We start from the raw sequence: 20,843 nt of genomic DNA, 5'->3' as shown, positions 1-20,843 counted from the left end.
ACAACGAGAGGATAAATTTTGACGACATCATGGAACTCTATCGCATAAATGTGCCATTCTTGTTTCTTTTTTCATGCATGATAAAAGAGATTCGGGGTTGAGGGTTAACTCATTAGGTAAGCTCTGAGGATTCAGACAGCATCAGTAGTGTAGTATTCCCTTCCCTTGTCCCTTTCGCTTTCTCGAACATCCTATGACTTCATTATACATTCTTTTGTATGTTCAAATTAAACCTGATATATTGAGCTAACTGATGAAGATTAAGAATCAATGATCCTCAAAATTTGATAACAGACTCATGTTGAATACTTGAATATAGTTTTCCAAGTGTTGAACAGCAACTTAGGAAGCAAGAAAACAAATGCATGTGCCACTAAACCATTTTTTCCAACTTTAAAGGGCTATATAATATAGGACAAGGCTAGCAAGATGACAAAATTTGTGTAATTTAGTTTTAGCGAAAAAGAGAAACACCATAGCAAAAATAATTACTAAGGGAAGGAGTGCCATTTACCAAGCCATGCTGAAAATCTAAAACAAAGATACGAAGGGTGGTTGGAATCCTGCAGAAACACATGGGACAGGTCCTAGAATTCTCTTATTGTTATTTATTGTGTATATGAGTTCGGTTATGATCAAATGTAGTTATGCAAACTATTAAATGCTTCACCTTACATGGAGATAGGGTTGTTAAATTAATACTCAGTCCACAATCACAAGAACAACATAAGTCTTTACTAGCATGTATCATATGGCAGATTTTGACTCCATTACCTTGTGTTTGTCATGTGTTTTTGTTAAGTTCTTCGTACCTCCTTGATTTCCAGAACTTTGAACTAAGACTGAGAACTTGTCGGTATACATCAATTAGCTCGTGTTATAATCTTCATTGATCCTTTCTACCTCACTTATGGGTGGCAAAATTGTACCCAAAAAGAAATATATTTATGGGTGACTAATTGATTAATCCAAATCTATGTAATTCGTTCAACTTGTTCAAGTTTTAACGGTTTGGGACAGAGCAATTTTGGTGATAGGTTGGTTTGAGTTATGCCCAATTTAACCCATCAAAATCTGCAGCCGAAATAAACTCACGGTGACGCTCAACCATGACCCATGAAAATGCTCAATCTTAACCATGAAAATATGTGTTTGATATTGTGCTACCCATTTGGTCTTGATGTCTAACAAATAAATTATTTGAATCACCATTTTATATGTTATGAGTCTCTCTTAGATTAGTGGATCAGTTGTGGAACGTAAGTTTGAAATTGTAAAAATGATGGGTTACGTTGTGGCGGTGACCTATTATTTAGCTATCTTCACCCAGACATTTTTGACCATATAAACTTTGAACAAGATTGGACAATGACTCATTTGTTAATTCAACTCATTCCGTCTAAATTCAACAACTCGCTTATTTGCCACAGCTACGGGCACTCGAATGAATGTCTTATTTCCGCTGACCAATAGCTATACTTATCCATCAAAAAATGCTATTTTTATTTTCCTTTCGTATATAATCCTATCTATCATCGATGAGCCCTTTTGCTTTTATTTTTGTCATTAATTCTTGAACAACAATAAAACTTGAACAATCAGAAGATGTATTAAATAACACATAGAGCTTGATCAAAAGGAACATATATTTACTAAAAACTAGTCAGTAGAATATTCATCCAACCATTTACAACAAATTATGAAAATTCTCAGCAACTTCAATTCTATCATCGATAGTCGGCAATGTTTCCAAAATGGAGCTCTTTTGGCTTTTGCCTACTTAACCAACCTTTTTTAAACATTCTTAGGAGGTCTAAATTTTATGTGTGCGTGGGTCGTGGGTTAATTTTACAGATGATCACTCAATTTTCATTTATTGTACCAAAATTATTAATCGAAAAAATCATTGAACTTTTCCTAATATCTTAAAATAAAGTCGCTATACTATTTCTTAGAATGAAAAATCACTCAGTATATATTGTCTAAATATCACGTAGTATCGATTATACTCACACACAAGAAAATGTTGGAGTCCCGAGTGACTTTTTATGATATAAGTTGAGATATTTTGGTACAAAAACTAATTTAATACAACTTTCAGAACTAACTAAAGTGAATTGACTAACTTTTTCATTACAAAAATAAAAATAGCTTAATGACTTTAGTGCAATAAATTAAAGGGGCAGTTAAATGATCATACATGTGAGTGATGTGACTAACCCCGTATTTCCGTGTGTTAGTATTTTGTCAAGTATATAAAATTTTGAGCTCATAATTTCAAATTTACGATGAATTCAATAATAAAAACCTTAAATTGAGATAAAAACAAGTTAAAATTTCGAATCCGTCTGAATCCGTGGGACCATTTTGATTGAGAAATTAGAGGAGAAGGGGACATGGGAGGTCGCCAATATCATCAAAAATGTACTGAAGGACGAGCATCCAAGCACCTGCATGTTCTACGTTCATCTCCCTACAAAACCTGCATTTAATGCATTCATTACCTTTTTCCCACTACATATATGACCACAAAATTCATTGCAAATAGCCCACAACTCTAACGACCAATTCTCAAGATTTTCAAGTATTCTTTGAAACTCTGATAAATAATACCCTATTGATCATAAGTCCGCAAAAAAAACAAAAGTCTTCAATATGTTTAAGTTTCTTGTTTATCTTTTGGTTTGTATTTCTCTTCATGCATGCAGTGCCAGACCAATTGCAACTACTGACCAAGAAAACAAAATACCGCTCTCTAGCAAGGTTTGCTTACAAATATTTCTTTCTTAATTTTCTTGTTTAATTAAAGCTTATGTTATCTTTGTTTTTTTGGAGTAAAATTGATCTGACTATAATTTGTTTATTTTCAGGATGTAACATTTTTGACTAGTGACATATCTAAAACAGAAGGAAGAATAATCATGTCCAAAAATAATGGAAGAGATTATGCAAAACTTATGTGGAAGAAGAGATCAAATGCTCCACGAAAGGAATTAGATGATGAAGAAAATAAAGGTATTATATTGGATAAAAATCGGCCTCAATTCATTAATTTGCCACGTTAAATATTTCCGTTCTTGTTGAAACATGTCATTTTTCATAGCTTGTATAGTTTCTTTCAGAGCATACTTTTATTTAACTATACCTCAACATGCCGCTCATCACATGTGGGCTTGATTTTTTTTTTTTTTTTTAATGATCCAAATACGTGAAATTTCTTTTGATAATATATGATTGTGAGAGTCAAACCCATGCGGTAAGACCTCTTGCCAATTCTGGTATCATGTTGAAGTTGTAATCATCTCATCTAAAAGCTTAAACTGCCAGAGAAAACACACTTTTATTTACTTACTTTGCCTCAACAGTCTATGTAAGCCAAAAAAAAAAAAACTCGCATTTTATAATATGTATCATTATAGACTATAGTTTTTCCTTTTGTAACTCAGCTAACCAACCTTGCTTGGATATTTTAGAATTAGTATCATATTTTTCCATGTTAAGAGTGACAATATTTTATCAAAAACGAAAGAGAGAAAAATAGGAAGTTATATGTTTTGCTTCCTTCTCGATGTCATGAATGCAAATTCTTTACTTTCCCACGTCTTACCCTTTAGTAACTTTTTTATATATAACGAAATATGTGGTGTGACTAACAGGAAACAAGGTCAAAATATCGTTTCAAGAGGAAGCTCAAGTAAAGGTAAAGCTCTAAAAGACATTCTCTAGCTCTACATACAAGATATAAGTTGGTGTTTAATTTTATGTCATTGAATAATTAAAATTAGCCCTATGATGCAGTACTTTTGGAAGAGCACTCAAGTGGTATACTCATAATTATGAGAAACAAAAAACTTCTTTTGTGACCCAAGAATCCTGCTTTTTTGTGAATAAGTGGAGACCAAGATTTTGTACATTCATTTTAGTGAGACATATTCACATAAAGTTGTCTTGATTAGAGGAGGTGAATCTAAACAGACAGCTGCCTTTGTGGACACTTTCCTTGTCCTCCCATTTGGTGTGTGAACTTAAAGGGCCTCAGGATGCTATGTATATAAGGAAGAATCGATCTCATCTTTTACTGTCTTTACATGCATATTGTCAAAGGACAATAATTATGCAATATCTATGCATGTTGACGGTCCATCTCATTTTAAATGTGTATATGACTATTTATACAAGAGTTCAACTTCTACACATTGACATTGTAGAAGAATTTTTATACTATGAGATCAACTAAACATAGTTATAACTAACAACTCATAATTAATAAGTGGAACAAGTAACCTCCTAAGAAGAGATAACCAGCACGAACGTTAAATTGCATTGTTACCCTATAAAATCTTTTTAAGCCGATATTATATATAAGTTAAAATTTAGCTCAAGTGGTAAACTGTATATGCAGATATTGAAGAGAGAATCACGGTTGATGCTAGAATCTCCAACATCAGCACAAGATGAAGAAGAAGCAGTGAACTCCATTGGAAACGACCCTGCGGAAGACGTGGTGGTTATGGACTATGCACAACCCCATCGAAAACCACCCATTCACAACACAAAACACTAGATACATTGTACTAATAGATGAAAAATCATACTAGTGTTTATGTATTTTGCTTTCTCGTTTATACGTATGTGAGACTGCCGGTCTTCAGTTTGTTCTTTTTACTTATTATTGTTTTCGCAAATGAAGGAGAATCCTAGATGAGAATACTCCCATATTGTATTGATTCTCCATGTATGTACAAATAGAAATGACTAAGAATTTCAAAAGCTAGTTCTAGCAAGAAATATCAGTGTTATGGTCGCCTGTTACATAAATGCAATGGTGATATATTGAATGAGAAAGAAGGGGTTGAGGCTTATTTAGGGCATGATGTGGATGGATATGGTACCTCATATTATTCTGTTGTTTTTATCAACTGTTCCTTCATTTAAAAAATGTGCATATAAATATAAATATATAGGAAAAATGTAGCAGTGGAGTGGAGTGATGTGGTGGTCTCGCTGCTGTGAATGTTTTGGTTGTTTTTTTCTTCTTTAATGATGGAGACAGTTATGTGTTAGTTTCAGTTGTTTGTCCCTACTTTAGTCCCTTTGCATTTGCTATCCAAGAAACCAAATATATTTTTGTCATTTATTACGTGCACAACCATAACCAGGCAAACAAATTTGTTATTTGTCACTCCTTTTCTTCAGTTGGAAGAGTATCATGGTTAAGGTTTGGGGAGGTAAAGAAATATTTTGCATTTTTATTCATAGTTACTGATAGTGTGAAACTTTTTTCCACACTTGGTACATTTACCCCCGGTTATGCAGATTGTTGTCTTTGTGAGATTTTTATGTAACCGTCTAAAAAGATTAGCACACTATCAATTGATAGAACTTCAACTCATAATTAAACTTCAAGTTCTATGCACGGATGGTTTAATATATTTACACACTTAAATCACTTTAAAGACAATTATAAGTAACTCGGAAAAATTGATAAATAACCTACTACAACACATTAAACAGCAGTGACAGACTAATAGTTCTTTACAAGTACAATACTTTAATCTTAATTTACATATTAATTATCAATTCTTTGAATATGAAAGAGATATGTGTTCTATTTTTGCATCTCACAAAAAGGTCCTGTTTGACGAGTAAATTCATACATAGAGATAAACTGTTCACATCTTTAAGGATAACACCATGATAAATAAAAAAGATCCGAAAACAAAAACTAGAAGTCCAGCTCAGCTAGGTATTCACAATTCAAACATCAATAAAGAGAAATGCATTTGTTGCCATCACCGATCGCATGATGCAAAACAGGGAAGAGAAAAGTAGTTTCAAATGCACCCAACAAAATCCTATGTATAAGAACCTGAGCACATGAAAGTTTGGCTTGCAGCTGCAGTTCTATCCTTTTGACATCAGTCAGCTAAGATGAGGCAATGTGATCATTCCATCACCAACAGATGTGGTAGGATAGTTGGGATCTCTCTCCTTTAACCAGAGGTCACAATTCAAGTGGGATGGAACCTAGCTATTGATGGATTACAATCATGTCACAAACCAGGAATCTAATTTTAGAGCAAAAACCAAATAGAGATGCCATGTAAGAATTTTGCAGGTTTTAAGGCGCAAAAATGCCTGGCAGCACTCTATCCTTTTACTAAGTTGAGTCTGAATTTGTAAAGCTGGCGATTTTTAACTACAATTGGTAATGAATGGTTTCACAAAATCAATGAATTCTGATGTCCTGATCCCCAGTTTAAGGTCAATCTCGCCACCTCCAAACCAGAAGAAGTCAGGATTAAGCTTGGTGATTGCTTCATCTAAAATCACCTGGTAAAATTAGTAAATGAATTAAAATTAATGATATAGTAGTACACAGCTATTTTCCATCACAGTTAGGACCTTCCACCGTAAGATAAAGTAGAACTAGAAACTCAGTTATCAGGTGAATAGTTGTACCATATAAGTTTGAGTGGTAAGAAATTGATTTTGGCTTTAAACGGTGAATGCTGTGGTTGAAGAATTTAATAAACATATTTGCAAGAGAATCATCAATTGAAACAACTTTCCTCTTCTGCCTACTAATTGCCAAAAAGAAAGCTTCTGTATGTAATTTAATTGTAGGTAAAAGTGTATTAATGTTACAGTAAAAGAAGTCCAAAACTTCATGAAAGTGGCCTCTAATCTAAGGTTTAAGTGAGAACAACTGACAGGCTGCATTTCTAGATCAACAACATTGAACAAATACAGATTTTAGGAACAGTGAGCAGCAGCACAGCTGGCACAATGAATAGCATAGAGTCCATTTATTGAAGATTGTGTTCCATTTAAAAACCAGTCATATAATTAGCTTAAACAAGAGAGTGACAAGAATCTGACCCTGGCTACTAGACCGGCCCAATTTGTTCAAGCTACGGCAAACAGCAGTGGACAAGAAGGTTGGACTCACCTTGATATGAGCATGAGGGCAGGAGGCCTAGCCAACAACACTGCAATTATTCACAACAGAACATCCTGGTATCTTCATTAGCATAATTATTCATTTAATCTTGGCTTTCAGTAGAAGCAGCTCATAGGTTAGCCGATATGGCATTAGCTACTATTAGTTGCAGCATTAGAGAATGTTATTTAGACGAGCTGCACAACATTTCAATAACTAATGTAGAAAGTGACATGGGAACAAATCATATGTTAAACTGTAAGCAGAAGAATCTTGGGGAACACTGAAACAATTTCAGCGAAAGAACAGAGAGATGGAGTACCGGTATGTCGGTCCTCATGCCAATACATGTGACTGCATTGTGTTCATAACCAGTCAGCTTTGTTGATATCTCCTCAGGAGCCAGCCTCACTGCATAAAACATCCACTTGCTAAAATCATTCTAGATAATGCGCTCAAACATAATGAAGACCCCACAGAACACTTCAAACCTCAGAAACTTAGAGCATCCAACTCTGTTTGCTCCCAGTTAAGGGTGTTCACGGTTTGGTTAAAAACCGATTTCTTAAAAGAAATTCATAAATCCAAACCCATTTATTCAAAGAAACAACTATGAGATTTACCTAAATAAAGTTGTATTTCTTATAAACGTTATTCACTTGACTAAAGCTTATTGATCTTAAGACATTTTCTCCATAATCCAAGAAAAGTATAGCTCCCACAATAAAAGGGTAATAACGGATAATAAGTTGAAAAGGAATGGAAAAGTCTTTCTTAGTCGTAGGAAAAAAAAAATGGAAGAGAGAAATACCATCAGGCTTCTTAAAAACCGAACCGACAACAACCAAACCGATGGATATGTATTATGTTTGGTTTGGTTTGGTTTTAATAATTAAAAACCGACTAAATTGATTTGGTTTTGGTTCCAACCAAAAACCGACACATGAACACCTCTAATCCCAGTAAAGACATGGTTGGAACACGTCAACAATGGCATATGAATGAAAAAAAAAAAAGAGCGCATAAAACAAGTCCATCTTTAAAACTTCTGTTGTTGCTAGATGTTTCCTAAGCAAAAAATCATGCTTTTTAATTGTCATGTTTGTAGTAAGGCATTGTATCCAAAGGCCAAAAGTAGTTAACACATTCATTGCGACTCTCAAGGAGTTACTTTGGAGTACTCAGAAAGAATCTAGCAGGTAAAGAAGCACAGAAAGAAATTCCAGCATGAGATTTTTTCAGGCCATCCAAGCATTAGAATAACAATTTTCAATTTGTTCCAGAACTTCATGCTGCCAGACAACCTTCTAACATCTTTAACAAGGTTGAACTTTCTTTAATGACATGGAGTTCACAAATTGTTGGAAATCTTCAACAAGAACATAAAATTATAAACCTAAAATCAAACTTTAGTGTAGGAAAAGCAACATGGATGCTCTCTTGCTATGTTGAACATAAAACAAGAGCTGCTCAGATCAATTTTAGCAAAAAAGGCTTCTAGGACACAGAAGATCCAGGGTTTAGAAGCTCCAAAAACTCGCTCTTACAAAATAAGGACTAACAGCCCGCTCTTGCAAAAAAGGCTTCTAGGACACAGAAGACTAGTATCCTCATCACCCGTCCCTTCATAATCCTCTGCAAATGACTCCACCATAAGGAGTATTAATCTGTTTTATTATCCAACCCCTAGTACACTCCATGCTTTTACTACTTCCCACCACAACCTGTCCTCTTCAATGCCAAACCTCCATAATCACTTTCCTAGGAGAGATTGAAAACTCTTAAATCTTTTACTCCCAAAAAACGCCCATCCAATCCCATTCTTAACCGGAGAAGTCACCAATTTCCAGCTCAACAACAAATTATTTTCCTCCTCTCATGCGCTGCAGGGAATTAAACTGCATCTGGTGAAGTTACTTAGCTATTAAAAGATGCAAATCTAACAATGACAGGTAGTAGGTTGAATATTAGCCAAAGTGCTTTTAATTAAGGTAGAGTTTGTACTTGTCGTGTTGCTCCATTTGTTTTGTATCTTGATTTTGCTGTCTAATTTTTCTTGCAATCCTGCATCGACTATCTTTCTTTTGAGCCGAGGGTCTATCGGAAATAGCCTCTCTACCCCAGAAAGGTAGAGGTAAGGTCTGCATACATTCTACCCTCCCCAGAACCCACTTGTGGGATTACACCGGGTATGTTGTTGTTGTAGAGTTTGCACTTGTTCTAGCTTGGCATCACAGGAAGTAAGAGTACGGCTAGCAAGAAGTTAGTCTGTGCAGCAAAGTAGACCCACAATCTCTACTCCAGTTCCTCAGTAATTCCATTCGTGAGTTGCCTTAAATCTTTTATACTAACACGACTTCAGCTCCAATTCCCTGGGTTCTTGACGAGCTAAAGCCAAAGGAAACTCATCAAATACCAAATAAATGCCCAATAGTTCCTATGGTCCTATCACACAGCAGATGGAAGGAGGTATATCACGAGTACACTGAGATGTATCCAATTGTCTTTTCATTTTGACCACTAAATATGTGGAAGATGGACCTCGTTTCAGGACACATCTCCAGTTTGTCTCTTGAGATGCAAGGTCAAAGTTTAATGAATGTTACTAACCTAAGAAAAGAAAATAGTTCGCAGTTTTATTACTCAAACAAGACCAGAACATTCCTCTGATTTATCAGAATTTTCCATATACTATATAGGGATCCCCATACATCTATATATTGATAATTTTGCTTATATGTATGTCAATCGTCTACACAGCTAACATGTACCTTTCAAGGAAATCTTTGCTCGGTAGAATCAAAATATTAGTGCTTGTTGGTTTATTTAGAAATAATAACAGTTTTTGTTCAATAGCTTCATACACAGTAACAATTATCCAAAGTTGTATAACAATCAAATTCAGAAATTCATACTAACTAGCTTAAATATTAGATCAAATGAATTTATTTCTAATATCGAGATGTAACTTACTGTTAAATTTCTTTTTGGCTATCTTGCCATCACTGAGAGTGTACAAAAAATTCTTTACGGCCTCAGCATTAAATCGAGCAGCATACTGTTATGGAAAAAAAAAAAAAAAAGCAAGCACATTATGTAAGTGGAATAATGTTCCTAGATCTTGAACAATGGTTGATTTAGCAGATAGTTACCTGTACAACTACGACGTAGTATTTTGAATTGTTACGGTCACTACAATCGATAATACTCGATGGGGCTTGAGTATTCACCTGCATTTTTCAGATGGTAAAGGTAAATGAAACATTAAAAAGTCAACTCAACAAGGTCATAGTCCTTGGAACAATCAATCAACCATTCATCTATGCCTCGATCCAATATGGATCTTTTACATCCACTAGGCTGTATTCAGGTCTATTTCATTTCAATACCAAACAATTTGCCTTTTATTGACAATTTAAGAGTTCTCTTAATCTCACTCTTGTTCCTACATGATTAACTAGATCAATCTCAATGAGGTTGTATTGCTTATATAGAGCCTTCACTTCCATTACGTTCTGTTCTTAGCTAAATGTGCATTCAATCGGAGAAATTTTAGTGCATTCAGAAATTTTTTATTTCTTATGACACAATTCCCTTTATGTCATTTTAGGTCTATCTCATCCCTTCTAATGACCTTCAATTATCATATCGCTGCGCTTAGGGACCCGTGCATCTACCCACAATCCTTGGAACAATTCCACGAAAAAAACTACCAAATAATACCTAAAGCCCATCATCTTTCTTTTATAATGTCATTATCAAGACTTTGTTCTCTCATTACACAACAAATTTGAAGCATGTCTCTCCTACTAAGCAGGAATAATATATTTAGACATCAGAATATCAGATGATGCCTTATCAGTTCCAATCATCTGTTGTTCATACCTGTCATCTCGGTAAAGTTTCTTATTAGGTACATTGAATCTGAACCAGTCTAACTCATCTTTCCGTAGCATGAATGTCTTTACACTGCCCCGTTTGCATGTAACCTATTCAAAGATAGATACTTAGGCAGTTGACAGTATAAATCAATGCTCTTATTTAACGAATGCATTACACATGCCATAGAGTAGGTATATCATGACGGCAAGAGAAAAAAACTCTGCTTCCAAATCATGTTCTCTATCTACACTTCACATGTCAAGCCTAACTCATAATAGCACCGTGCAAATCTGCAACTACCACAAAATGTGATCAATCTTTCTCCAATTTTTTGTTTATGTAGTTTAGAATTTCCTCAATCCAAGATTTGATACAATTTCATTTTTATTTAGTGATAACTGATACGTCCCATTCCAACATCATGTTAACTGCAAATAGTTTTGACAGCATAATCTCCACTACGGAAATAATTCAGCAGTTGCATTAGAGTTGGATCATTATAACGTCTACTCTAATCTCCCAGCACTACAAGATGTTCACCATTTCTTTTTTCTTTTTGAAGTCAATAAGATGTTCAATTTTTGTATATTAAAAGAGAAAAGAGAAAGTACACATCTCCGACTCCGTGTACCGGTTATTTCATTCATTTAAGATTAGTTTCTCCATACCTTCAAATCCTTCACTGCTACTCATGAGAGCTCCATATACATACTTGAATCTGCACTTCTTTAGCAGATAACTCAACGCATGACACATTAACTTTTCACGGGTTTTTACATTTTCCTTAATTTTGTCCTTCATCATCCAGGAAGCTAGATTTCATCCTATAACTTTGCATTTCTACAATACTATATCTCGCAAGTATTAGAATGCGAGCCGCTTATTCAATATGTCGGAAAAAACAAGTTCACATTAAGCACACATAAACTGTATAGATAATGGTCAAAAACACACGTGGAGTATCATTTTTTTTTTTTTTTGCGAGTTTCCTACCTGGACTATCCAGTGTTTGCGTTTCCTACCCGAACTATCATCAACTATTTATTAGAACACACTTCGACTAGTATCTGAGGGTGCGTGGTGTACATTCTCATTTTTTGTTAAAAAATGGTGTCAAATGGCACTCTATGCGGATAATGAAAGGAATAAATTGGAAAAATTAAAAAGAAAAATTAAGGGATAATGGTAAAATCACTTTTTTGCAAGTATCCTAGCTGAACTCTATCTAGGTGTTTGCATTTCCTTCTTGAACTATCACTAATTATTTATCAAAACACACCTCGAAATTAATGAGGCAGCTGCCATATGAACGAAATCTTATGGGCAAATTAAGCTGTCAAATGCCTTTTTGCGATTGTATTCAGATAGGAAACGCAAACACCTGATAGGGAACTCGCAAAAAATGATACATCAGGTGTGTTTTTGGCCGTTATCTCTAAAATGCACAATTGTAAATTAACTAATTTGAAATCTTATACATTCACAAGTAAAATAGACAAAATAAAACACGAATTGCGGTAAAACATTAAAATAAAAAAAAAAAAAGGAGGTACCAGAACGATGCTTTTGCATAGATGATGAATGGATGCGGCATTGACAATGTCACGACGAGCTTCAAGTGGCCAATCATAGTAATCAGACGGAACTCGCTTGAAGCTGAAATCATTAACGCCGTTCGCTCGAAGAATGCCTGAAAGGCGATCTTCGGTGGTACTGTTGGAAGTAGTTGTTGATATAGAGAGGTTTTGAGAGAAATGTTGAGAGCATTCCAGGTGAGATATGCGTTGGAGGAGTTGAGTTTGGCGTCCCTCTAGCTTTGCCAATGCTTCCATCGCTCCCTCCAAGGTCGAGAGATGGCCAAGTTCGAGTCCACGGATCCACTTCAGCAAATGTTCTGTTTTTGCAAAATGTAAATTTGGTCCGTCAGGTATAATTTAATTCGATATTATTCCTTTGACACTCATAGGAGAGACGTTTTTTTTTTTTTCCTACAATCGTGGTGTTAAGCTAGCTTGGGCGTACCACTAATTCCCTACCAGCAATGGAAGAGAAAACATAGCATGTCGCAATAGAAGCTTGATGTGAGGTGTAAGCAAGACACTGTTATCTATTCCAAAGGCAAAAGCCCCTTAGCACTAGGGACGGGAGTGGGAGACGACCCTTTGCATAGGCAATATATAGCAGCACCGACTCTACGAAGTCAGAATCGAATTTTTCTGTTGACTTTCCTAAATTATTTGTGAATACTAATTCAATGGCGTGAAGCGAGTACTATAACTGAAAAGAAATCACCTAGTATTTTTGTCAACTACATACGTGAGCAAACCGAAAAACTCACTCTCCCCTCGAATTTGCACCCGGGAAAGTTAGTTTACTATATTGTTATAAACTTTTGGTATTCAATTTGTATAAATGACTCTAACTAAAAAAAATTCACTAATATTTATCAACGACACAATTAGTGGCCAAGAGAGAGGATATCTTGGGTTAAAAACTCACCAAAAGACCAATTCGAATCATTGCCACCATTTGAAATTCTAATACACTATGGATACCAAGTAACCAAACCTTAAATGTCTGACTATGTTTCAATTGTAAGCATTTGTGAATGAATGCATAAACTAAATATGAGTGAATACATTCATTACGTTTGATTCATACAAAGAAAAATAAAAGTAGGAAAAGAAGTTGAATAAAGAATATATAATGCCTTTGTACCATAAAATAATATACGATCAAAAAGTTGTTTTGCAGTTTTCAATTTAGGCTTAGTGAATAAATTAACAAACATAGAGCTTCATGTCATCGCTAATTTAATCAAGCTATGTCATGTCTAATTCATTGAAGCAATTATCACATCCACTTATTAATTCTTTCTTACAACGCACATGGGTCCAACTACGCACTATCAGGAAGTCGGTGCAAAATGTACTGCGTTTTGAAAAGTATGAAAAGCTCCAAATTTAAGACAATGTGAGTACTTAAGATCTATTTAGATTATTATATGACTTTGTATGTTAAGATGGTTTAGCGTACAAATTCTGTGAGGACGATATTAAGTAACTTTTTATGATTTTTTAGGGGTTGAATATTAGATGATAGACAGGCAAAGGTATTGATTTGAGGGATCAATGGAAGTTGGGCACACTTGTTTAAGAAATTAGACCGTGTCAACCAAGCAGTTGATGGTTTCTGTTTTCATGGACCAACTTAGTTTCATTAATTAATTAATTAATACTAATACAAATTAACGTAAGAAGTAAATAATGGAGACAAGCGAGATCCATGATGATGATGGAGTTTGGAAAAAAGAAAAAAGCCGTGGAGTTAGGATTTGACAAATCATGGAAGTTTTTGTACAGCTCGCAGAAACAATGCTAAACAATGGCCTAGTTTTAGAAGAATTGATTAATCAGTGGGCATAATCTATGTCTACTGCTAGTGCAAAATCAACTCCTACTTTTCATGGTTACGAAAAGCGCAAGCTCATAAGCCGTGTTTGAAGGATATAAGTCATCGTACTTCCAATGTACGCCAGCTATTTGATTTTCTCCATACTTTTTGAAAATTTCTTATAAGCACTACTCCAGATTTGACCATGATACGCCTTATATTATGGTATTTCAGCATTATAAGGAGGTGAAATGGATCAAGTGATCTTACAGTAAATTGGTTTTAATTAGCCACATGCTAAAAAAAAATGGGTCTTAAAATGACATGGAATACCTATAATAAATATCCGGTGAGAGAATTGGAATTTTCCGGCTTGTTTTATTTTATAGTAAGAGATGTGGATTGATATAATTTGATGACTTTCTCGTTTAAACAAAATTCAAAATTATTTCACTGAGTTATTTATATAATTTTAAAAACTATTTGAGGAATTTATTCAAGAATGTCTACTTACATAATCATACAAAAAAATGACACGTCTATTTCTTGGTCAGAGGCATATTGGAATATTCCGTTTGTTATAGTAGGTGTAGAGCATATACGTCATTAAGCTTCTGGAATAAATTGAATTTCTTGTGAGATAGGTCATCTCCTTTATTAGTATTTGACGTGATTTTTCTTGAATTGGGTAGCAAGAAATCATCACGATGTCAATCAACGACTTGTTATTATCTTTACTTTTCTGGATGGTCGTGTTTATTAGGATACACCAGTATTTGGAAAAAGTTAGAGCATTCTTAATAGTTTATATTTTATACACTGATAGTTAATAGTAACATTTTATCCTATCAAATAAAATTAACCTATAACGACAAGTAACATTTCATTTTTGAGCCTAATATAATAGTCTGAAAATACAGAATAAGAAAAAAAAAAAAGTGCTGTAGTACCTGTAATTTCATCAAAGGTAATAGTTAGATCCAAATTTACAGTAATTCAAGCACACTATATATGTACGGTCTATAGCCAACCCTGAAACCACACCTAGTTTTTGAAGCATTAAACATGAAACAAATGGCCGCGCTACAACTTATATCACCAAATATAAAAATGCACTGTCTCACAATCTCTTATTAGTATAAGTTAATTACGTGAATTAAGTCTGGAAAAGATCTCACTTTAATTTGCAACTAATTATGTTCCTTTTATAGGTAACCTAATTAATCTCGATACATATAAGAATACTAATAACATTATTTGAATGATCAATGATGTATAGCTTCAAATTATCAATAAACTGAAACTTTAGGGATTAGAGTTGCTTTCTAGGTAACTTCGCTCAATATCACGTAGGCACGTAACAAATCTCACCAAAAAATAAGTACAATGTCACCCGGCCTACGTACTATTGAAGATTGTAATTAAATATTAATTTGTTGGAAGTTAATAACCAATGTACCGACTTTCAAACAAACTAATGACACAAACATCACTAATAGAAACATATATGCTTGACAGAGCTTCTAATGAAATCCGTCAGAAATATGCTCGTTGATAATTGGTTCCAACGAAATTCTAACAACAATGCTGGCAAAATGTGTTTTTACTAATAGTGCATTAGTGTACATGGAGAAAATTTGTTGCTCCAGAAGGATACATTCAAGGATATGAAGTCTCTTCTTTGATTAATTTCTTGACTAATTAATTTAAGTTGAGTAATTACTACATTCTCTCTAGTACCTTTTAATTGTATCAAAAAAATGTATACGTAATAGTCTTCTTAGATTTTTTTTTTTTTTCCAACTCTTCTTGGAAGATTGACCGTTGAAAATCCAACACAGGCACCAACTTCCCATTACTTTGTTCCCTTTCCCTCGCCAGTCTCTTCAAATGTCTCTCTATATAACTGCATCTTTGCTTCCCATATTAAGCACAAAAAAAGTTTAATCTCTCTACTAAACACAACTTTCATTCAATTACAAACTAATCTCCTTTCTTGACACACAAGCAAACATAGTTATTAACCATGCAGAAGAGTACTTCATCTTCATCACTGGGCCCTGGTGGTCTAGACTTAAGCCAAGCATTCTTCAAGTCAATTTCCAATACTGCCCCTCCTTCACCCACAAAACGCCACACCAAAATCTCCGTCATTGGCGTTGGAAATGTCGGTATGGCAATTGCACAAACAATCCTAACACAAGACCTCGCCGACGAGCTCGCGCTCGTCGACGCGAAATCCGACAAGCTCCGAGGAGAAATGCTGGATCTTCAGCACGCGGCAGCTTTTTTGCCGCGTACAAAGATCCACGCTTCGATGGATTACTCGGTTACTTCCGGGTCGGATCTTTGTATTGTCACTGCGGGTGCCCGACAGAACCCCGGTATTGTTATGGTTTTTGTCCTGATTTTTTATTTTTTTTAATCATATTTGAATTTTATTTTACCACAATTGCTTTTACTTGTTCTCCAAAGGAAAATATGATACTCCCTTTGGTTTTAATTTATGTGGAATCATTTGATTTGTCATGAGTTTAAGAAATAAAGAAACTTAGATATTTGTGTAGTGGTAAATCATTTCATAAGTTAAATTGTTTTTAAATATAAAAAAGTGACATTATTTATGGACAAACTACCGAGGAAGTTGTGTCATAAGGAGTAAATCTCTTCCATAGTTGGCTAACCGTGGAAAAAGTTTTGGACAAGAATCCTCTTATACAACATAAAATATATAACGGCATTGTCATTAAGGAGTATTGGAGATTATTCTCTCAATCGTCTTATATTTTTTTCCAAACAAGTTTATTATATTATGAATCTTTTTATAATTTCTCTTTGTTATTGTCGTTAAAAGTTTGTTTTGTTTGATTCCGCATGACACCCTACTATTTCAATTCTGACAGGTGAGAGCAGGTTGAATTTGTTGCAGAGGAATGTGGCTTTGTTTAAGAGTATTGTTCCACCACTTGTGAAGTACTCACCGGAGACTACACTTTTGATTGTTTCGAATCCGGTGGATGTGCTGACGTATGTTGCTTGGAAGTTGTCTGGGTTTCCAGCGAATCGGGTTATCGGGTCGGGTACGAATTTGGATTCTTCCAGGTTTCGTTTTTTGATTGCTGATCATCTTGATGTTAATGCCCAGGATGTTCAGGTCAGTGCATCATTTTCCATTTTCCTTTAAATTTCTATGTTTGGTTTTTTGTTGTGCCTTATGTTTAGTAGTGTGAGTTGGTGATTTTTTAATTGTTGAAGGATATGAGTCAGAGAGCAGTAGTACATAAATATTCATTCATCCATGTTATAAGTACTAATATTTACTCCTTACTCATATTTTATATGGCACATTTTTTTTAGTTTTCCCAAAATAATGATATCTTTTATATTAAAAAATAATTACGTTTAATTTGTTCATTTTAACTTAATGAGATAGATGTATACAAGTGATAAGTCTTTTTGTTCTTCTTTAACTAGTTAATTATAAAAAGATTGTTTAAGATGTAATTCCTGTTACGTGTCCATATGAGTACCAGCGAATCTATTGGAGATCTGGAGTTACAGTGATCAACAATGATGTCCAATAAAAGTTCCTAGAAAACGAAGTCGAATTTTCAGCTCCTTTTTCTTTGTCCTGATTATACCAGTATCAAAAGACTAAGGTAGCTTTTAGATCATTAAACCATCTATTAAATGTATTTGGGGTTAAATATTCATATGCGTGTACGTATACATTCAGTAGAGCACATGCAATTCTAATTTTTATTATTATATCGGAACCTCTACACAAAGTACATACATTTCTATGCAAAACCCGTTTGAAATGTATAATGGATTATCTTACATATTGGGTTCGAACTCTAGGAATAGAGTCCCCTTTGATAGGGATCGGTTGCTCTCGAAGTGGTGGGATTTTTTGGTGTGAATTTGAGTTAGTAGAGCCTCAAAGCGAATATCAAACACTGCGTGGGAAGCTAAAGAAGGGCTAAAGACAGTAAATGAGCCATGCATAACGAAACATCTAATCTTATACCCTGTTATGAATTTTAATTTCTTATCGGTGTTGGGCCAGAGAATTGTAGACTACAAATGTGAAATGCCCAAATAGAAAAAGGGAAAAAGAACTATTTTCACAGAGTGGCAAACAAACACGTTATACTGATTAAAAATTGTTTTCCGATTGAATTTTGCTTAAGATTTGAGTCAATTTTAAAATCTAATACTATTACATATATACTATTACATATATATAACTTATAAGTGTGAATGTGATGTTCTTTTTGTATTGGTTTAAGTGGAATAACATATGTGATGACTTTGCTTTTGCTAGGCATACATTGTTGGGGAGCACGGTGACAGCTCTGTGGCACTTTGGTCTGGCATGAGTGTAGGAGGAGTGCCAGTCCTTAGCTTCTTGGAGAGGCAACAAATTGCGTTAGAGAAAGAGACACTGGAAAAAATCCACAAGGAAGTTATGCAGTGTGCATATGAAGTGATTGGTCTAAAAGGTTACACATCATGGGCAATTGGCTACTCTGTAGCTAACTTGGCTCGAACGATACTTCGAGATCAACGAAGGATTCACCCTGTTTCAGTTCTTGCAAAGGGGTTTTATGGAATTGATGGCGGCGATGTATTCTTAAGCTTGCCTGCACAGCTTGGAAGAAGTGGAGTTTTGGGTGTGACGAATGTGCATCTTACTGATGAAGAAATTGAGCAACTTAGGAACTCTGCTAAGACTATTCTGGAAGTGCAGAGTCAGTTGGGAATTTGAATTGGAGTAGCAACTGTTGATCAGTTATCTATGTTACTCTACTACTATGTTGTTTCTTACCATACAGTTTGTTTAATTTTGTTTCCTTTGTATTATCTTTGTTTATGAGGAAAATAGTGAGAATAACTTTGTGTTACAGCAGATGGTCAAATGACATATTGGCTGCCTGCTAGTGCTCTGTGGTACTAACTTTGAAATAAATTGCAACAGAACCTCTGATGCCGGTTTATAGAATTCTGATTTATCATTCTTCAGGTAATATGCTTGTGATTTTGGTCTAAAATTTGCTACCATAGCAGCTTGGCAACTTATCTTTGAACAAATCGGTATCATTCAAAAGTTACTTTTGAGTTTTGAGTGTTCTTAGCAGTGACATTATGCTCATATTAAAGAAAAATTAAGATAATGCATACATTGGAGTACATCATTTGTAAACATGAATATCATCAAGAGTCTGGGTTGTATCTTGATTCTTTATATAAATTTATCTTATGAATTACTGTACACCATTTATAAGGCACTGGAAATAACTTTGTCACAGAAGTCTTATCATATCAATCCACTATTTAAATATTCACACGTTCCCATTCCCTACTCCTTATGTCCTTTTTTCCCTTTCATATTCTTTTGGCTATTCTCTGGTCCCACAGTTTTTGTTTTATTTCACTGTGCAGTGGTCGAATTGACTGAATTTTCAGTCCTATGTTGGGTATAAATTAATATAAAACTTTAATATATTTGAAACTGTGTGAAAATATTATAGGTTGTAAATTTTTTTTTCCCCATCTTGAGATGACAACATAATACATTCAATAACACTGTTCTTTTAACTGTTAAAAAGCAAGATAACTATATAATCAAGTGCTAACTCTAATTTGGACGAAAAAGTTCTGCAAGCCATTGGTGCATGATCGAAAAAAAACTGATAGGAAAAATCGATTATCCTTATGAATGGGGAAGTATAACTTTGCCCCATAATCCTCGTAAAAATTTACTCGCACTCGGTATTTAGCAATCCAGTAAATACATGACATATGTCTGTACATACCCCTCTTATTACTAAACTATAGTTAATAATACACATTATTACCTTAATTTATAACTGTTACACCTCAGATTTTCGCACGTTAAAGTCGCATCATGAGTTAGTCGATGCAAGTTCAAAAAGAAATTATCTTGAAGTTAAAAGGGATTGAGCTTATTAATATAAATGGTTACAAGAGTCTATAAATAATATTAGTAAGTGGCGGAAGATTTGGAGGGTGAATGAATCAAAGAAGCATGAGTTTCGTCAAAAGTCGGCAAGTTGGGAATATGATAACTTGTACTTTTGGGTGATATTAGGAGTTCTTCACATGTTAAGCAAGTAATGATATGAAGTATTTGAATCGTATAATGGTCTCTTGTTAAGTTTGGAAGTCAAACGAGTTGTAATACGAAAGTTGATAAAAGGCGTCGCAAGTTAAGTTTGTAAATTTCACTGAAATTTAGGTCAGATGTCGAAGAGCTTTTCTCTCAATATACTTGGAGTTACGGGGTGATCCACCTATTAAATCGAAGGTCTATGAGTCTAGGTTCTAGCGGAATTTACCATTTGTCAATACGACATCGGAGTAGAGAGATATTCGTATTTCCGTCCAAGGACGCAAACTGCCACGGGAACAGTGTGCTAAAGTCGGTGGCTTTAAATTTGCCCAAGTATATATAGGCCCTTGCACGAATTTTTCTTTCATTTTCTCACCATCCCCAACCTAGAAAACCCTCAAAATCTCTCCAATGAATCCTTCATCAATCTCAATCCAAACCAAGAGCAAATCTATCAACTTTAACATGAAGAACAACATGGCAACTTCG

At 34.6% G+C, this 20,843-nt stretch overlaps 3 protein-coding genes across 3 annotated transcripts; 2 read left to right on the top strand and 1 right to left on the bottom strand.

Annotated features, from left to right (window-relative positions):
• Positions 1–2,536: 2,536 nt before the first annotated feature.
• LOC132069442 (uncharacterized) lies at positions 2,537–4,862 on the top strand. Its single transcript, XM_059462785.1, has 4 exons — positions 2,537–2,763; positions 2,871–3,015; positions 3,657–3,700; positions 4,403–4,862. The coding sequence occupies exons 1-4, from the start codon at positions 2,656–2,658 to the stop codon at positions 4,562–4,564; spliced, it is 459 nt and encodes a 152-aa protein (XP_059318768.1). The 5' UTR covers positions 2,537–2,655; the 3' UTR covers positions 4,565–4,862.
• Positions 4,863–5,995: 1,133 nt separating this feature from the next.
• On the bottom strand, positions 5,996–12,817 carry LOC132030396 (uncharacterized). The gene is made up of 5 exons (XM_059420019.1): positions 12,379–12,817; positions 10,096–10,173; positions 9,917–10,001; positions 7,266–7,354; positions 5,996–6,333 (listed from the first exon to the last, which is right to left on the bottom strand). The coding sequence occupies exons 1-5, from the start codon at positions 12,655–12,657 to the stop codon at positions 6,196–6,198; spliced, it is 669 nt and encodes a 222-aa protein (XP_059276002.1). The 5' UTR covers positions 12,658–12,817; the 3' UTR covers positions 5,996–6,195.
• Positions 12,818–16,125: 3,308 nt separating this feature from the next.
• On the top strand, positions 16,126–19,248 carry LOC132069441 (L-lactate dehydrogenase B-like). Its single transcript, XM_059462784.1, has 3 exons — positions 16,126–16,602; positions 17,122–17,372; positions 18,546–19,248. The coding sequence occupies exons 1-3, from the start codon at positions 16,245–16,247 to the stop codon at positions 18,987–18,989; spliced, it is 1,053 nt and encodes a 350-aa protein (XP_059318767.1). The 5' UTR covers positions 16,126–16,244; the 3' UTR covers positions 18,990–19,248.
• Positions 19,249–20,843: the final 1,595 nt, after the last annotated feature.

This window comes from Lycium ferocissimum, chromosome 9, assembly GCF_029784015.1.
Source record: "Lycium ferocissimum isolate CSIRO_LF1 chromosome 9, AGI_CSIRO_Lferr_CH_V1, whole genome shotgun sequence".
NCBI lineage: Eukaryota > Viridiplantae > Streptophyta > Magnoliopsida > Solanales > Solanaceae > Lycium > Lycium ferocissimum.
The sequence above is the reverse complement of the archived record's forward strand: the minus strand, read 5'-3'. Positions and strand labels throughout refer to the sequence as shown.